We start from the raw sequence: 16,715 nt of genomic DNA on the forward strand, positions 1-16,715 counted from the left end.
GTCTGATTGAGGAGTTGACGGGTCTGAAAGAGCAATTCGATGAAATTGAGGATGATGAGAATTTGTGTAGGTTTTTTTAGATGTCGGGGTGTCCAAATGTGTATTAGCACGGCACAGTTCTTACAACTGCGCTCCACCGAAATGCTTGAAAAATGTCTCTTTTTCTCCGAGTCTCTCAACTTCGCACACAATTTTATTCGGTTTCGGTAGAGCGCGGTTGTAAGAAGTGTGCCGTGCTAATATCTTATCATCTCATTTTCAGTGGGTGTCGACATTGTCTCCTACGTCATGAAACGTCTCTCCGTAAAGAAACCAACACGACAAGTGGAACGATATCTCGCTTCGATGGGCGCGAAAATCGTGGAACGTCCCAAAAACTCGTCTCGAAAATCTGAAAAGCCACGTAAAAAGATGAGCGAATACGAGGCGTTCTTGAATGACTCGAGCGATAATGAGGAGCCGATTCAGGAGGATTCAGAACCGGAAGATGACGCGGAGGAGCCGAAGATTAAGAAGAAGAAACGGGCGGTCTTGGAATCAGATGACGACGATGATGAGGTGGTGACGACGAAATCTAAGAGTCCAGTGGAATCCAGAGAGCCATCCATCGAGAAAAGTCCTCCGAAGAACACTCTGATGAGTCGGATTATGAATAAAAAGCGGAAGCTGGCCCAATTGGAGAGTGATTCCAGTGATAGTGAGGATGAGAGTCAGGGACAGGAGAAGGAAAAGAAGGAGGATGAGAAAGAGAAGAAGGATTCAGATGATGATGATAGTGATGGGGAGGATGATGCGGTTATTTATAAGGTTTGTTTTACAACTGCGCTCCACCGCAAACGAGAGAGTATCGGCGAAAGACGCAGAGTTTTTTCTCGCGCTGACACTAATTTTCACAAGTTTTGACCTATTTTCGCTACTTTTAATAGGAATTTTTGTAACTTGTTAAGAAAAATGGCGAAAATAAGTCGAAAACTGTGAAAATTAGTGTCGGCGCGAGAAAAAAACTCTGCGTCTCTCGCCGATACTCTCTCGTTTGCGGCGGGGCGCAGTTATAAGAGAGGGTGCGCTGCTAGTAGCTAGAACTGAAAGACTCATGAAATAAACCATTTCAGAGACGGTATGTGGACGCCCTATTGACATCTGGCTCGGTGGCTGGCGGTAGAATCACTCGTGACACTTCTGAAGAGCCAGAAGAAAAAGAGGAGGAGCAAGAGGATCCGTTCTCGACGAAGATCAAATTCAAGCGACGAATTGTGATGTCGGATAATGAGGATGATGATTGAACTTATTTAATTTGACTAATGTTTTGTGCCATTTATTGATTAATTTGTCTTGAATTTTGCAATTTTGAACGAAAGATTTATTCAATGATAGGGAAACTTTGAAAGTTAACAGAATGGGAGTTCAGAAATTAAATTAATATTGTCAAATTACGTGGCTTATTTACGTGGCTGTTGAATGCCTCCATTCGCCTTCTTCGCCTCGAAACTTCTCTTCCGCGGCGCGGCCAAGATTTGAAGAGATTTTGAGGACACTTTCGAGCGTGTCTTCTTGTCCAGAATGTGCTCGTCGACGACGTCATAAACCGGATCGGTGAAGTCCTTGAGTGCCAACTCGCTGCTCCATTTGACTCCTCCGTATGGTGTCTCGTGTTTCGTTTCGATTGTCTGAAAATTTTTTGGAAATTTCTTTTTTTTTGCAGATTTTCAACATACCTTAGTTTCGACTGATTTACTAATGAGTTCGACGTCCTTTTCGCCGCCAACAGGTGCTCCCATACGATATAAAGAGCTGTGAGTCGTAGATTTTTCAGTGAGAATTTGATTAATATAGACGGTGTACATGATGGGGGAAAATGAGGAGAAGGAGACCGTCTAGAGGGGGAAAGTGAGTGAACGAAAGGGGAAAATACAAAAAATTGCGCGCATAGAGGTAGATCAAGAAGTTTTTTCTCGCGGGCAATGTAGATTTTGAAAATTGGTGCTTTGGGAAAAAAGAAAAACTTGAAAAATGTGGATAATGTCCTCAAATGTGGACAAAAATCCGTCGCCACTTATTCATTCATTTCAGATTTCCCGACAATTCCGTTCCCAAATCCAGAAGAAGGACGAAAAGTGTTGACATTGGCAATTGAGACGGCAGATAAGAATGGGTCAACAGTGATTCTGGCAAACGATCCAGACGCGGATAGAATTCAGATGGCTGAGAAACAGAAGAAGTAAGGGGAGACTTTGAGGATTGAGAGATTTCAAAATTTATTAGGATGAAGGGAAATGGTACAAGAAAAGACTAAAGGTTGAAACATCTTTTAAGCATTCGAATGATACAATTATCCTCCAAAAGTTCTCCGGTTCTTTCAAGAATCTCATCTTCAACATTAGCGTCGAGTGAGAACATTCTGTCCTCTGCCTCCTCGTCCTCAGTAGTCAATAACTTGTTGGCAATATCCTTCATTGTTGGATACAGAGATGAAGGGAGATGGCACATATCGCCAGTGCAAATGTAGTGATTCGTGACGAAATCGATAAGATCCTCCTCCAATTGTTCGATTTCTTCCATTACTGGCTTCGGAGTCTCGATGAAAAACCCCTTCTCGTCCAATTTTGGGTAATCGTCTGACGGTCCGAACTCGGTCAGAAGCTGCATTTGAATGGTGTACGGAAGCACGTTGAGATATGGACATTTGTAGTTGTTTAGAGCTGCTTCTTTCGCTTTGAGAGCGTTGAATCCTTTCACGAAGAAGATTGGAAGACGTGGACGAGTTGGATTCTCGCGGTCTTCTTGAACATCAACTTGTTGCTCGAGGAATCGGGAAACTTCCTCTCGAAGCAATGTTGCCAAATCGAAGATCTTTTTCTTCTCAGCGGCATTCTCGTCGACTGGAGCAGAATATTCAGAGAATGGAATTGGAAGAGTGAAGAATGCCATTTTGGTATGGGCAAGAGAGAGAGAATAGACGACTAGTCAAGTGAGCTGACTGAATGAGTAAATGACTGCCTCAGATTCTCGTTAGGATAGGGCGAGGAGGGCGGGGACTCGCACTAGCTCCGCCCCTTTGTGTATATAGAGCGTGAGAACAAAGGAGTTGTAAATTTGATTGATTATCTAGATGTGTGAATCGCTTGACAATATGTGAAGACTGTTTTCACGAAAATAGTCGTATACTTGATGATTATCTACCAAGTTCGTTGTAAGTAAAGGGGTTTCTGGGAAAGTGAGAAGAAAGGAGTTAAAGGAGGACTGAAGTCGTATTTTTTTATTGCAGATTATGATACTTCAGAAAATTCTGAGCAACTTTCGTCATTGGAGCATATGCTAAAAATCGCTCTAAATGGCCTAAATTCACGTTTTCCCGGCTGAAAAGGAGCCTAGGTGGAAGAGTTTTGGGGGCCGAGGTCTCGACATTCTGCGCGGCCCCGGGCTGCTGTGTAGTCCTCTCGGACAAGTTTTGCTTCTCAATTTCTCGTTTTTTTTGCCTTTTTAGAGGGTTTCGTTGTTTTTTTTTTTCAAATTTCATCGTTTTTTCGACATAATATTACTTTAAGATGCATTATTGATCATATTTATATGTATTTTATACGATTATTCAACTTTTCGAACTGAAATCGTTCGATTTACGCCGTATTTTCTTCTTTTCATCCGTTTTTTCGTTTGTTGAATGAATTTTGCTGTTTTTCAGATTCAAAACGACCCGCAAGCGGCCAATCGACGTTCAACTCTCCAATTTTCTTCATTTTTGTGTTAGTTTGTTTCAGAACTTATGTTTTCTCTCCGCCAGTATTTAATTTCAGAGCGATCGCTCCCGATAGACACCAGCCGGACACTCCGCCAAGCTGTCGGCCAGCTCGGCATCGTCTTCGACAAGGAGAACAGCGAAATTAGTCGTGTTAGTTTTAGAATAAACTATTGTTGTTCTCTCCGCCTATATTTCCAGATTCCGCCGCACCGCAATTCGAAAAGAAGATTGATTGCGACGATTTGAGTGACAAGACAAGGAAGGATGAATGAATGAAAAAAAAACAATTATTTAAAAATGTTTATTTAAAATCTCAATTATCTTCTTGAAATGTTAATAAAAAACTATTTCTCAATAAATTCTGAAAAAGCAGAAGAAGCCATTTTCTTTTTGTCGTTATTGCCATTGAACTTCTCTTTCTTTCAGTCGTAATTTTCTGCGGCGGAATCTGGAAATATAGGCGGAGAGAACAACAATAGTTTATTCTAAAACTAACACGACTAATTTCGCTGTTCTCCTTGTCGAAGACGATGCCGAGCTGGCCGACAGCTTGGCGGAGTGTCCGGCTGGTGTCTATCGGGAGCGATCGCTCTGAAATTAAATACTGGCGGAGAGAAAACATAAGTTCTGAAACAAACTAACACAAAAATGAAGAAAATTGGAGAGTTGAACGTCGATTGGCCGCTTGCGGGTCGTTTTGAATCTGAAAAACAGCAAAATTCATTCAACAAACGAAAAAACGGATGAAAAGAAGAAAATACGGCGTAAATCGAACGATTTCAGTTCGAAAAGTTGAATAATCGTATAAAATACATATAAATATGATCAATAATGCATCTTAAAGTAATATTATGTCGAAAAAACGATGAAATTTGAAAAAAAAAACAACGAAACCCTCTAAAAAGGCAAAAAAAACGAGAAATTGAGAAGCAAAACTTGTCCGAGAGGACTACACAGCAGCCCGGGGCCGCGCAGAATGTCGAGACCTCGGCCCCCAAAACTCTTCCACCTAGGCTCCTTTTCAGCCGGGAAAACGTGAATTTAGGCCATTTAGAGCGATTTTTAGTATATGCTCCAATGACGAAAGTTGCTCAGAATTTTCTGAAGTATCATAATCTGCAATAAAAAAATACGACTTCAGTCCTCCTTTAATAATCAGGAATAGTAAAATAAGGGTTTTTTGGTTTCTGGGAAGGAAAGTAAGGGGAAATTGGGATTAAGAAAACAGGCAAAATAAAATAAAATGATCTAATACAGTATACACTTTATTATAATCTATTTAATTACACATATGAAGACGAGAACATATACTATCACAATATAAATGCTTGACTATTGGTGGGGAATGTAATTATATCAATATCAGAATCTTATTAAATGCACAAGAAAAAAAAACAAGAGAAGAAAGAGTTATTTACGCGGAATCAATCCGAACTGTTGTGGACGGAGCAACGTGGCGACGACATCTTTTTCGAGTTGATCCAATTCCGAAATGACACTTTCCAAATCGTTTTGAGTCTTTCCTGGCGGGGTGATCAACTCAATGTAATACTTGATTTTCGGCTCAGTTCCAGATGCGCGAAGTGTGGTGACACTTCCAGTTTTCAGGAAGAATGTCACCATTTCAGAAGACGTGGATAGTGGAAGAACTGGCTTGTTGTCAGGCTTCGAGTTATCATATCCAATTGTCAAATCTCTCACAGAAGCCACGTCAGCATCTCCGATTTTGGTGGGGAATTTGAGATCAGCTCTGAGAGTACTGAACAATTCCTTGGTGACTTCTGGAGCCGGGACCATCCAATACGTGGAACGAACCAGGTGGAATCCATATTTATTGTACAGAGCATAGAGTTGATCCTCCAAAGACTTTCCTTGAGTGTGCAGGAATGCGGCGATTTCAGCGAACACGGCGGCTGCACTGACTCCATCCTTATCCAATGTATGGCCTGGCATGTATCCGATGGATTCTTCCCAAGCGAGGATCACTTGGTTTCCTTCGGCACGAAGCTCCTCGGCACGGTTTCCCATCCATTTGAAGCCAGTGAGGGTGGTTTCGTTTTTGAAGCCTGGAAAAGGGAGATTGTTGAGAGCTTTCGGTTTCAAAATGACTAACTAGGGAAGGTCATGAAGTCAGTTTGGAGATATGGGACATTACCTATATCATTGGAAAGCTGAAAAAACGCTGATTCCAAATATATAGTCAGTTTTTGCCCTCGAGACCTGGTATTTGAGAAAAAAAGGTCAAAGTTCGGAAAAATGTCAAATCATTACCTTTCTGACACGCGAATCTTCGAAAAAACAGCAGTCAGAATGGTGATAATTTGTATTTTCCCGAACTTTGACCTTGTTTTTCTCGAATACCAGACCTCGAGGGCAAAACAGAACATATATTTGGAATGACTCCAAACTGACTCCATAACCTTCCCAAGTAAGTTATGAGAGAATGAACTTCGAAGCAATTCTATTCGAAATTATGCTATTTGGAACCATCCTTATCAGAACTACTATGAATCAAAACGGCCTGAAACAGAGCCAGAATAGATCCTATTCTCATTCACAGCAGTTTCGAAACGGATGGTTCCAGCTACAGTTTCAGAATAATTTCCAAATTTCCAGCAAATCTCAGTTTCCATTTTAGTCCAATTCAACATATTCACCTTCAGCATCGGCGATAGTTTTGACGATTTGCGACGAGACGGCACTGTTCAGAATGTAGACTTTCGATGGGTCGGCCGATGGGTTCGCCTTTCTCCAGTTGGTCCAAATCCACCAGGTGATGAGGGCGCCCATCTCGTTTCCAGTGAACACGCGCCAGTCGCCACTGAAAGAAACAGAGATTTTGTCGTAAAGATGCTTTTCGAAAGGATTTCCTATGTTTCTCGATCCATAATATTAAAAATGTGACACCTTGGTTCATGTTTATACTGAAAAAATTCTGAAAATATACTTAAAATCCCATTCACTTGCTTAACCTTTTTAGTAATTGCAACCTCAAACTTCCCTTACATTCCCAAAAACCCTTATGCGACGTTTCTTGATTATTAACTCCTTTCTTCTCACTTTCCCAGAAACCCATCTACCAAGTTTACGACTATTTTCGTGAGAACGGTCTTCACATATTGTCAAACGATTCACACATCTAGATAATTCATCAAATTTACAACTCCTTTGTTCTCACGCTGAATATACACAAAGGGGCGGAGCTAGTGCGAGTCTCCGCCCTCCTCGCCCTGTACTAACGAGAATCTAAGAGTCATTTACCCATTCAGTCAGCTCACTTGACTAGTCGTCTATCTATTCTCTCTCTCTCTTGCTCAACTAAAAATGGCATTCTTCTCTCTTCCTATTCCATTCTCTGAATATTCTGCTCCAGTCGACGAGCATGCCGCTGAGAAGAAAAAGATCTTCGATTTGGCGACATTGCTTCGAGAGGAAGTTTCCCGGTTCCTCGAGCAACAAGTAGATGTTCAAGAAGACACCGAGAATCCAACTCGTCCACGTCTTCCAATCTTCTTCGTGAAGGGATTCAACGCTCTCAAGTCGAAAGAAGCAGCTCTGGACAACTACAAATGTCCATATCTCAACGTGCTTCCATACACTATTCAAATGCAACTTCTGACCGAGTTCGGACCATCAGAGGACTATCCGAAATTGGACGAGAATGGATGTTTCATCGAGACTCCGAAGCCAGTAATGGAAGAAGTCGAACAATTGGAGGAGGATCTAATCGATTTCGTCACAAATCACTACATTTGCACTGGCGATATGTGCCTTCTACCATCATCTCTGTATCCAACTATGAAGGATATTGCCAACAAGTTATTGACTACTGAGGACGAGGAGGCAGAGGGCAGAATGTTCTCACTCGACGCTAATGTTGAAGATGAGATTCTCGAAAGAATCGGAGAACTTTTGGAGGATAATTGTATCATTCGAATGCTTAAAAGATGTTTCAACCTTTAGTCTTTTCTTGTACCATTTCCCTTCATCCTAATAAATTTTAAATCTCTCAATCCTCAAAGTCTCTCCTTACTTCTTCTGTTTCTCAGCCATCTGAATTCTATCCGCATCTGGATCGTTTGCCAGAATCACTGTTGACCCATTCTTATCTGCCGTCTCAATTGCCAATGTCAACACTTTTCGTCCTTCCTCTGGATTTGGGAACGGAATTGTCGGAAAATCTGGATTCGGTTCTTGTTGCTCGGCGACTGAAATGAATGAAGACGCCGGGAATCCGAACTCGGCGAACATTCGTTTCGTGTAGTGATATCCGATTCCATGGAATGCCGAATAGGTGAATTTGAGTGGTGTCGAGGCGTTGATCTCTCTGGAAAACAGAAATTTATTTGAAAATTTCAAAATATTTTAAGCTCCTCACCTAGTATAATTCAGTGACTTCTCCACCTCAAAATATGGATCAATAGTGACATCAGCCGAGTGGAAAAGTGGCGACGTCTTCAGCTCACTCAAATCCCAATACTCATCTCTCGGCTGTGGCTCCGCCTCCTTGATTCGAATGATTTCAGTGTCATGTGGGCCGATAATCTGAATGAACAAAAACTTGAAAAAGATACTCATCAGAATCAGTACCTGAGCTCCGTTACTCCAATAAGCCTTGTATCCATTATCCTCTTTTGGGTTGTGAGAAGCGGTAATGATAAGACCAGCGTCGCATCCCAACTTGATCGTAGCCCATGAGACGACTGGAGTTGGAGAGACTTCAGAGAAGAGGTAGACGGGGATGTTGTTACGGATGAAGACGTTGGCGGCGAGTTCGGCGAATCTGGAATATGAAAAGTTTCAAATTTGAGCTTAAAATAAGGATTTTGGATACAAAATATGCAAGAAATCCGGCTTTTTTCAAGAATTTCTAACATTTTTCAATGGTTTCTAGAAAATTCTAGTTTTAAAGCTAAAATTGAAGCTAGAACACTAAATTTTTTAAAAGTGCGTGCTTTCCTTGACAATTTCAAATAATTTTTATTTCCGGCATTGAGAAATTTCAACAAAAAATATTTTCCATTGAAAAAAGGCTAAAAATTGCGATTTTTCCTATAAAAAAGGCTGAAAATTGCGATTTTTCCTCTGAAAAAATCTGAAAATTGCGATTTTTCCTGTAAAAAAAGGCTGAAAATTGCGATTTTGCCTTTAAAAGGCTGAAAATTGCGATTTTTCCAATAAAAAAGGCTGAAAATTGCGAATTTTCCAACAAAAAAGGCTGAAAATTGCGATTTTCCCTTTAAAAAAGGCTCAAAATTGCGATTTTCTTTTAAAAAAGGCTGAAAATTGCGATTTTTCCTTTCAAAAAGGCTGAAAATTGCGAATTTTCCAACAAAAAAGGCTGAAAATTGCGATTTTCCCTTTAAAAACGGCTGAAAATTGCGATTTTCTTTTAAAAAAGGCTGAAAATTGCGATTTTTCCTTTCAAAAAGGCTGAAAATTGCGATTTTTCCTGTGAAAAAAGCTGAAAATTGCGATTTTCTTTTAAAAAAGGCTGAAAATTGCGATTTTTCCTTTCAAAAAGGCTGAAAATTGCGATTTTTCCTGTGAAAAAAGCTGAAAATTGCGATTTTTCCAATAAAAAAGACTGAAAATTGTGATTTTCTTTTTAAAAAAGCTGAAAATTGCGATTTTTCTTTTAGAAAAGGCTGAAAATTGCGATAATTTTCCTTTAAAAAAGACTGAAAATTGCAATTTTTCTTATAAAAAAGGCTGAAAATTGCGATTTTTTCAAAAAAAGGTTCTTCAATCCCCTCTCACCTCCTACTATTATGTCTTCCATCGAATCCAATCGCCACTCCATTCTTCGGTTGCCCATAAACATTCAACATATGACGAGCGAATCCATGAGTGATTTGAATAATAGTCAAATCATTCAAGCGCCCGAATCCCGCTTGCATCGGAGACCGAACACCGGCAGTTCCGAAGACCAAACGAGACGTCATCCGAGCTTTCAGACCCTCTTCATTCATATCATCGACCAGTTTTTGAATTTCGCCACGTGTCGTTTCATTCTTATCCCAGTTCAGCCAGTTGGCGACTTGTTCGTTAAGAGTTGGACACGCGATCGGCATTTCTAGAATACGGAAGGAGTTTTAGTGATAAAAGGTGGTTCGGAGACGAAAAAAATACAAAAAAATGAACTCTCTACACTGCAAAAACCGCAATTATACCTATCCGCGTGGATGGTAACCTTGCCCTTTTCTCTAAATCTCTCCCCTCCCACCACTATTTTGTTTTGGTCGGTGGAGACAAAAAGAAAGAAAAAGTAGGTGGCGAGAAGATAAAATCAACAATAACCGATCGGTGTGTGTGTTCGATACACAAGATGACTTTGGAAACGAAATAATTGAGTTAGAAGAGTTTTCTTTGTGAATTTCAGACCGAAATTAACAGTAAAACGAAGAGAGAGAGGGAAACATAACATTTACAAAATAATCCGAAAAACCTTATGGAAAAAGCGATAATACACGTGTGATAAGAGAAAAAGACAGAAATCAATCGGAAAGAAAAACGATGAAATGAAGGAGTGTCAAAAGATCAAAAATAGTTTTGATCAAGTTGTTCGGGAAGGCGTTCAGTGGTTTTTGATGCGACAAGTGCACGAACTTCTTCTGGTGACGGGACGTAGTCGTCGACGTTCATCTCACTCAGTTTCACCCACTGGTTTACGAATAGTGCTGAAAAAATCATTTTTCTGGAAGAACGAGATGTTTTTCTTGTTGGTTTTTGGTTCTCAAATTTCAAAAAAAAATGGAAAACAGGCGAGCGACGCCCGTGATTGTTGATCAACAGTCTGATCGCTAAACTTTCTTAAAGGGGGACACCGGTATTCCAAAAATCGAAATTTTTTGATATGAATCGACTCAGAATTTTGTAGAAAAGAGAAAAGTCTCTTGGAGCCAGGTCCGAAAATTAGCCTAAAGCGAGTTATGAGGCCTCAAAGTGTCAAAAAAGGGTCTTTTCCCTTGCACGGCGAGGGAACTTTACTTTAAAATATAAGGCAAATCTTCACGGCGAGAGACCCTTTTTTGACACTTTGAGGCCTTATAACTCGTTTTAGACTAATTTTCGGACCTAGCTCCAAGAGACTTTTCTATTTTCTACAAAATTCTGAGTCGATTCATATGAAAAATTTCAATTTTTCAAATATCGGTGTCCCCTTTAAATTTCAGACATTTCTTACATTTCCACGATCTCAACGTGCCATCCAAACTTGTGGACGAGATGACAGATCCCATGAGATTATATCGAATCCTCCAAGCTTTTCGATGATCGCCAAGAAGGGCGACTCGTTGAACATTATAATCAGCCAGTGTAATTGGATTGTCCACACCGTCCTCTTCGAGAATCGCCGAGCGTGCAACTTTGATGTTGAAGATGTTGACGTCGCCAGAAGCGATAGCCAATTGGTGACTGTCAACCATGGAAATTGGGGAGAATCTGGAAGATGGCAATGAGGTCACAACTCTAAATTTTCGGCTCCGGGGCATTTCGTAGCCAGACGTTTTTTAGCCATGAGCTCCACAGCCTCAATTTTCCCGTATTTTTCAGTGATAACTTGACTTTTTCAGATAATTTATTGTTTGAGAAGTCAAAAACAGAGAGATTTTGAGAAGTCAAAACAGCTTTTTTTAAAGCTAAAAACTGTTTTTCTCGTAAAAGTAGCGGTTTTTGTCTTTTTCTGAACCTTCAAACTTTTTTGTTATACGGCTAGTTATACGAGAAAAAACGGTTTTCAGTTTTTTCAACCAAATTTTTTTTGTTGGTTTTTCTGGACAAAATTTCCTGTGGTCACCTTTATCAAATGTACATAAAAATGCTCTTTTTGACTTCTCAAACAGTTAATTATCTGAAAAAGTCAAGTTATTACTGAAAAAACGGGACAATTGAGGCTGTGGAGCTCATTGCTGCGAAACGTCTGGCTGCGAAATGTCCCGGAGCCAAATATTCTAACTCACTTCAAATCAGTAATCGGGCATGGAAGATCGAAAACGAGTGAATGAATTCTATGCCATTTCCTCAATCCATCAATATTCTCATAGATCACAACTCTCTCCTTGCCACCCGCCTTCTTCTCATCAGATCCAACCGCAATCAATGGGCGGTGCATACGAGATAGTGACCAGGTGACACATCCACATCGGGTGTGGAATGCTTGTAGCTCGTGAATCAGATTCCATCTGGAGGCGTCGACGACATCTGGAGCTTCGTAGATTCTGACGGCGCCGAGAACGTTGCAAGAGGCCATCATAAGACCAAGATGGCGTGGGGAGAAGCAGATATCAGTCACATCGGAGCGATTGTCGGAGATTATCGTTCGTCGGATCCATTGAGATTCTTTCGACTCTGAAAATCAGAATTTCATAAGAAAACTGTACGTTTTAAGTCTAAATCTTACTCAAATCCTTCTCAGATCTCACAATTTGTTCTTCCCAAACCACAATCGTTCTGTCATAAGAGCACGTGCTGAAAACATTGAATTTATTGATTTCTTTTTTTAGATTCGCTCGCAACTTACGCAACAATCTGTCCAAACTCGGGATGCGCCCAAATCACACGCCAAACTGCTCCTCCGTGGCACTGGAAATCAAAAATTAAGAGATTTATCAGTAAAAATAGTTTTAATACCTTCCAATGTGCGGATCTTCGCCAGTTTCCATTGGGTTGCCGATCCCAGATAGCCATCGTCATGTCGCTGGCACAAGTTGCCATTCGGCGGCCATGTGGATCGAAGGAGACCTGAAAAATAACGGAATTGACGGGAAATTTTTTACATAAATGTTTGTTTTAACATTGGGAGCTCTGAAAAATGTTTTCCTTGCATTTGTTTCAGGATCTTGTGGTTATTTTCAGTGAAAAGGGGGAAAATCGAATAATTTGACATGAATATCGATTTTTATGTAGCTCGTTTAATTTTCACAGGTTTTCGTTTATTTTCTTTCAAGAATTTCCTTCACTGAAGCCATCTTCTCATCATTTTCCTTTATTTCGAACAATTTGAAAACTTACGCAATGAATCAGGTCTCTGTGTGCTCCGACAGTTTTGTATGGCTCTACCGGTCCCTCTGTGTTGTCTCCGGTCATTTCTGAAACATGAAAATATTAAAAATAATGTTAATTTGAAGATTTTTAACCGATTTGCAAATATTTGAAGTAAAAAAGCGAAAAATGAAATTTAAATTTCAAAGGAGCGTGCAGTTTCCATGGCGCCGGGTCTCGCCGTTGCCATTTCGTGTAGTCCTCTCGGACAACGCCACCTCGGCGGCAAAATTTAAAACTGAAATTTTCAAATTTTTTCTTCTTTTTTCGTTCATTTTTCTTGTTTTCTGTCTATTTTCACTCGCGTCGCATGCAAATATTCAACATTCAAACATGTATTTCACAATTACAGGGGGAGTAATGTCGGCTTACGACATTACACAGTACAAAACACCTAGCGAACTGGCCGAGCTGGTGATGAACGGCTCTGATAGCGGTTCAGATAGCGATGTGGAAGTTATAGCTGTGATAAACAAGTGAGAACAGCCACTAAAAATACTGAGAGTCTGATTTATTTTCAGTTTTTACTGAAAAATGCAACAAGACGTTACAAAAATGCTGAATATGACAAATGCTGTGGTTTTACGAGTTGGTTGTTCTTTTTCATTAGAAAAACCATTATTCGAAATTTATGAGATTTTTTGAGATGTTTTCTAGCTTACTAAACTTCGAATAGCTCTTAATATTCTATCAAAAATTGACAATAGGTTTTTTTTTTCTTAATTTGCATATTTCAGGAAGGCTGACAACAACGTGGCACCGGAGCGGCGGAAAAGTGTACCATCAGAAGATACTAGCGAAAAGGAGATCAAGAGAGAAGAAGAAGAAGTAATAGAAGAACTTCGGAGAAGAACTATCAATGTTGCATTAGAAGAAGAAGTCAAAGAGAACCGGAATTCATCTCAAACCAACGTCAAATCTCCATTGAAAATGGCTCCGACGACTACTTCTCCAAGAACCCCCTCCAAAGATAACAAATCGCATAGAGAAAGGTCTCACCGAAGCGGAGCAACTCCCACAAATTCGGCACCATCTTCTAAAAAACGGCCCGCCCTCTCTTCTTCAAGTGGCAAGTCATCACCACGTGATAAACCTAACACTCCATCGAATCAGTCAATTCTTCGATTTTTCACGCCGACAACTACCCCCAAACAAAACGGAACACCGTCAAAAACGCCACGAACAGATTCAAACACTCTAACATCTCCAAGACGTCCTACAAGTACTAGAACGTCGTCAAGCATTTTGACAGCTACCGTTTCCCCGAGAGATCACAATAGAGATATCGCTCAAGCAAACGTAAAAAGCCCCCGCTCTAGAACAGTATCTTTTGGGTGTTCAACCAGTGAAAACGCCACGTCATCTGGCCCATCGACAACACCCCACGGCGCCGCTAAACGTGTACGACCACTCTCGGAGAGTTCTCCACCAAACGGCCCGTCGACATCGTCTGGCATACCGCCAAAACGACGGAGTGAGAATATTAATCGTCGAGATAGTCTGAATATTCCAGTCCTTCGCGCCAGGCAAGATCTAAATCTAACAGCGTCTTCTTCAACTCCTTCTACTTCTACTTCTACTTCATCTTCATCTTCAACAACGAATTCCAACGCCCGACGGACGAGAACTGAAGGAGTATCCAGACGATCAACAGATAGAGCCGTCCCTCCCCCCACTAGTACTCAACAAAGTAGGCAAACTGACCCGAGAAGAGGATCAATTCTGAAACGGAAAGCCACGGAAACGAGTGAAAGTCAGCAAACAAAGGTTATCAAAACGATAGTCGAACAAACTGAACCGGTGGCTCCCCCAACAATTTCCAATGATCCAGATGAGCTCAGGTTGATCGCTTACTATAGTGACGAGGAACCAGAGGACCCGATCACTGTAGAAGACACGTTAGTCATTTTCAGCCTTTGCAAGTACTCAGTCTAATCCTCTATTTTCAGTGGCAGACGGCATGAAAAGCTGTTGAGAGTGCCGGTGGCATTGATAACGCATCCGGATTTAGAAGAAACGAGATACCCGCCTTCGCGTCGCGGAAACAAGACGAACAAGACTAACAAGAGGAGAAAGAAGGCGTCAGAGGAGACGACGACGGTGGAAACGAGCAAAAATCTATCGTATAGAGTCAATCGACGAGTGAAAGTGATTCGAAAGTTTGTGCCGAGAATACCAAAAAGTTGTTTCGAAGCGCTCAGAGCCAGAGAGTTAGGCTCCTCCGAACGGAAGAGGCCGTTCACTGGAATTCCATCGAGGAAGTTTGATACACGAGACAATAAGCAATACGGAAACGGACAAAAAATGAATTGGGATGTTCAGGCGGTTTATCAGGTACGTTTTCCAGTAAATTCGCTTTCCCATAGACAAATTTTCAGTGTGAGGATGATGCGGAATACTCTTTTGTCTTGTACGAAGGCTGGACGAGCACCTCAATGGATAGACAAAAAAATTCAGAGTTGCTAGTGACATCCAAAGAAATGCTTGAACTGGCAGTCATAAGAGACACTTTTCTCGCAGCATTCAAAAAACGTGCCGAACAAAAAGCCAGAGAGTTTGTCGCGAAGAGCGCGGAGAAAGGTGAAGTTGTTTCATTTGAAACTGCACTGGAGAGGTTCTACAACAAATGGGCGCCACCGAGAGAAACATGGAGACCGTTTTGGCTTCATGAAGATGTGACCTACTTTCACACTTTGCATCATAAAGAGCATATACTCGGTCCGATTTGGTACATGGACTTGATCAACGCGTCGGCAGAAAAACCACCCGAGTATGGGGTAAGAGACTGAATCGGACTACAAAATCAATTGATTCCGTTCCTTTTTACAGTACACTGCTGTGAATATTCTGACTTACGAGGCATACATGCACTGCAAAAACAGTTTGGCCAGCTTGCCATTCGAACAATTGGCCGAGAAGATTATCGGCAAGAACTACGTATTTCTGCCAGCAAGCGAAGGGTCATGCGAGAATTTAGCAGGATGCAAATGTACTGCTAGAGTGAGTTTGATTATTTGGTGGGAAGAGAATTCGAAAAATGTGGAATCTTGCAGTTCGAGTTACTTTACGGCGCACACAATCCGAATAATGTCTACACGACAACGAAAGAAATCTTACTTCAAAAAGACGGAACCATCGATTTGACTGGATACTATTTCGATCTCTCCAGAGTGATTGTGGAGTGTTCGGACGAGTGTGGATGTAGTTGGCGGTGTCCTCGTAGACGACTTCAACAAGGCCAAACGAAACCCGTGGTTGTTTGTCGTGAGCATGGCAAAGGGTACGGTCTTCGTGCCGCTCAATCATTCAAAAAGGGAGAGCTTGTGTGTGAATACACCGGGAACATGTTCATGCTCGATCCGGACGAGATTCATCCTATTTATACTATTCCATTCCGTACGGAAAAGATAGAAGAAAGGAATGCGAAACAGAAGAAACAAGTTGAAGAGCCGCGAAGAGAGGAGAAAAAGGAACCTCCTCGTGATGCATCATATGAGGCTGCGTTGAATGTTACCGGCAGAGAAATGGTTATTTGTGCGAAAAATAATGGGTGAGTTGTAGCACTCCTCTCATAACTTACTAGTATAAAGCAGCCTGAAAACTCGTTCATTATCTATTTTTCCAGAAATATAGCCCGCTTCGTGAACCACGCATGTGACCCGAATACCGCATTCTTTGAAGTAGACAGTCGTCGCTATATTGAGGATCCACTGATTCCACGTGTTGCTATATATGCCATAAAGGATATCGAAATTGCTGAGGAGATCAATGTAGCCTATTGGGATCCATTATTGAAGTATTCAAAACTGTCGACCTTGGAGTGCGAGTGAGTAACCTGCACTGAAATGTTTTGATGACCTAATCTTAAAATGATTTCAGTTGTGGAGCCGAAAAATGTATCAAATTTCTTCCTACGGAGAATACAACAATTGATTAA

At 41.1% G+C, this 16,715-nt stretch overlaps 8 protein-coding genes across 8 annotated transcripts; 3 read left to right on the forward strand and 5 right to left on the reverse strand.

Annotated features, from left to right (window-relative positions):
* Positions 1 to 1,439: 1,439 nt before the first annotated feature.
* Positions 1,440 to 1,844, reverse strand: GCK72_008781 (uncharacterized protein; the record flags this gene model as incomplete). Its single annotated transcript, XM_003107486.2, has 2 exons — positions 1,440 to 1,667; positions 1,716 to 1,844. 2 exons carry the CDS (start codon positions 1,842 to 1,844, stop codon positions 1,440 to 1,442), a joined length of 357 nt encoding a protein of 118 aa, XP_003107534.2.
* A 445-nt stretch (positions 1,845 to 2,289) lies between these two features.
* GCK72_008782 (uncharacterized protein) lies at positions 2,290 to 2,928 on the reverse strand (the record flags this gene model as incomplete). Its single annotated transcript, XM_003107576.2, has 1 exon — positions 2,290 to 2,928. One exon carries the CDS (start codon positions 2,926 to 2,928, stop codon positions 2,290 to 2,292), a length of 639 nt encoding a protein of 212 aa, XP_003107624.2.
* Positions 2,929 to 5,146: 2,218 nt separating this feature from the next.
* On the reverse strand, positions 5,147 to 6,526 carry GCK72_008783 (uncharacterized protein; the record flags this gene model as incomplete). Its single annotated transcript, XM_003107505.2, has 2 exons — positions 5,147 to 5,802; positions 6,394 to 6,526. The coding sequence occupies 2 exons, from the start codon at positions 6,524 to 6,526 to the stop codon at positions 5,147 to 5,149; spliced, it is 789 nt and encodes a 262-aa protein (XP_003107553.2).
* Positions 6,527 to 7,060: 534 nt separating this feature from the next.
* On the forward strand, positions 7,061 to 7,699 carry GCK72_008784 (uncharacterized protein; the record flags this gene model as incomplete). The annotated part of the gene is made up of 1 exon (XM_003107597.2): positions 7,061 to 7,699. The coding sequence occupies one exon, from the start codon at positions 7,061 to 7,063 to the stop codon at positions 7,697 to 7,699; it is 639 nt and encodes a 212-aa protein (XP_003107645.2).
* Positions 7,700 to 7,765: 66 nt separating this feature from the next.
* GCK72_008785 (uncharacterized protein) lies at positions 7,766 to 9,810 on the reverse strand (the record flags this gene model as incomplete). The annotated part of the gene is made up of 4 exons (XM_053727041.1): positions 7,766 to 8,063; positions 8,115 to 8,281; positions 8,327 to 8,519; positions 9,497 to 9,810. The coding sequence occupies 4 exons, from the start codon at positions 9,808 to 9,810 to the stop codon at positions 7,766 to 7,768; spliced, it is 972 nt and encodes a 323-aa protein (XP_053586618.1).
* GCK72_008786 (uncharacterized protein) lies at positions 9,508 to 9,816 on the forward strand (the record flags this gene model as incomplete). The annotated part of the gene is made up of 1 exon (XM_053727042.1): positions 9,508 to 9,816. The coding sequence occupies one exon, from the start codon at positions 9,508 to 9,510 to the stop codon at positions 9,814 to 9,816; it is 309 nt and encodes a 102-aa protein (XP_053586619.1).
* A 460-nt stretch (positions 9,817 to 10,276) lies between these two features.
* Positions 10,277 to 12,823, reverse strand: GCK72_008787 (uncharacterized protein; the record flags this gene model as incomplete). Its single annotated transcript, XM_003107629.2, has 7 exons — positions 10,277 to 10,416; positions 10,923 to 11,179; positions 11,698 to 12,085; positions 12,138 to 12,205; positions 12,258 to 12,319; positions 12,368 to 12,478; positions 12,749 to 12,823. The coding sequence occupies 7 exons, from the start codon at positions 12,821 to 12,823 to the stop codon at positions 10,277 to 10,279; spliced, it is 1,101 nt and encodes a 366-aa protein (XP_003107677.2).
* Positions 12,824 to 13,138: 315 nt separating this feature from the next.
* Positions 13,139 to 16,715, forward strand: GCK72_008788 (uncharacterized protein; the record flags this gene model as incomplete). The annotated part of the gene is made up of 8 exons (XM_053727043.1): positions 13,139 to 13,254; positions 13,516 to 14,676; positions 14,728 to 15,112; positions 15,157 to 15,555; positions 15,608 to 15,778; positions 15,832 to 16,328; positions 16,404 to 16,604; positions 16,658 to 16,715. The coding sequence occupies 8 exons, from the start codon at positions 13,139 to 13,141 to the stop codon at positions 16,713 to 16,715; spliced, it is 2,988 nt and encodes a 995-aa protein (XP_053586620.1).

This window comes from Caenorhabditis remanei, chromosome III (assembly GCF_010183535.1).
Source record: "Caenorhabditis remanei strain PX506 chromosome III, whole genome shotgun sequence".
NCBI lineage: Eukaryota > Metazoa > Nematoda > Chromadorea > Rhabditida > Rhabditidae > Caenorhabditis > Caenorhabditis remanei.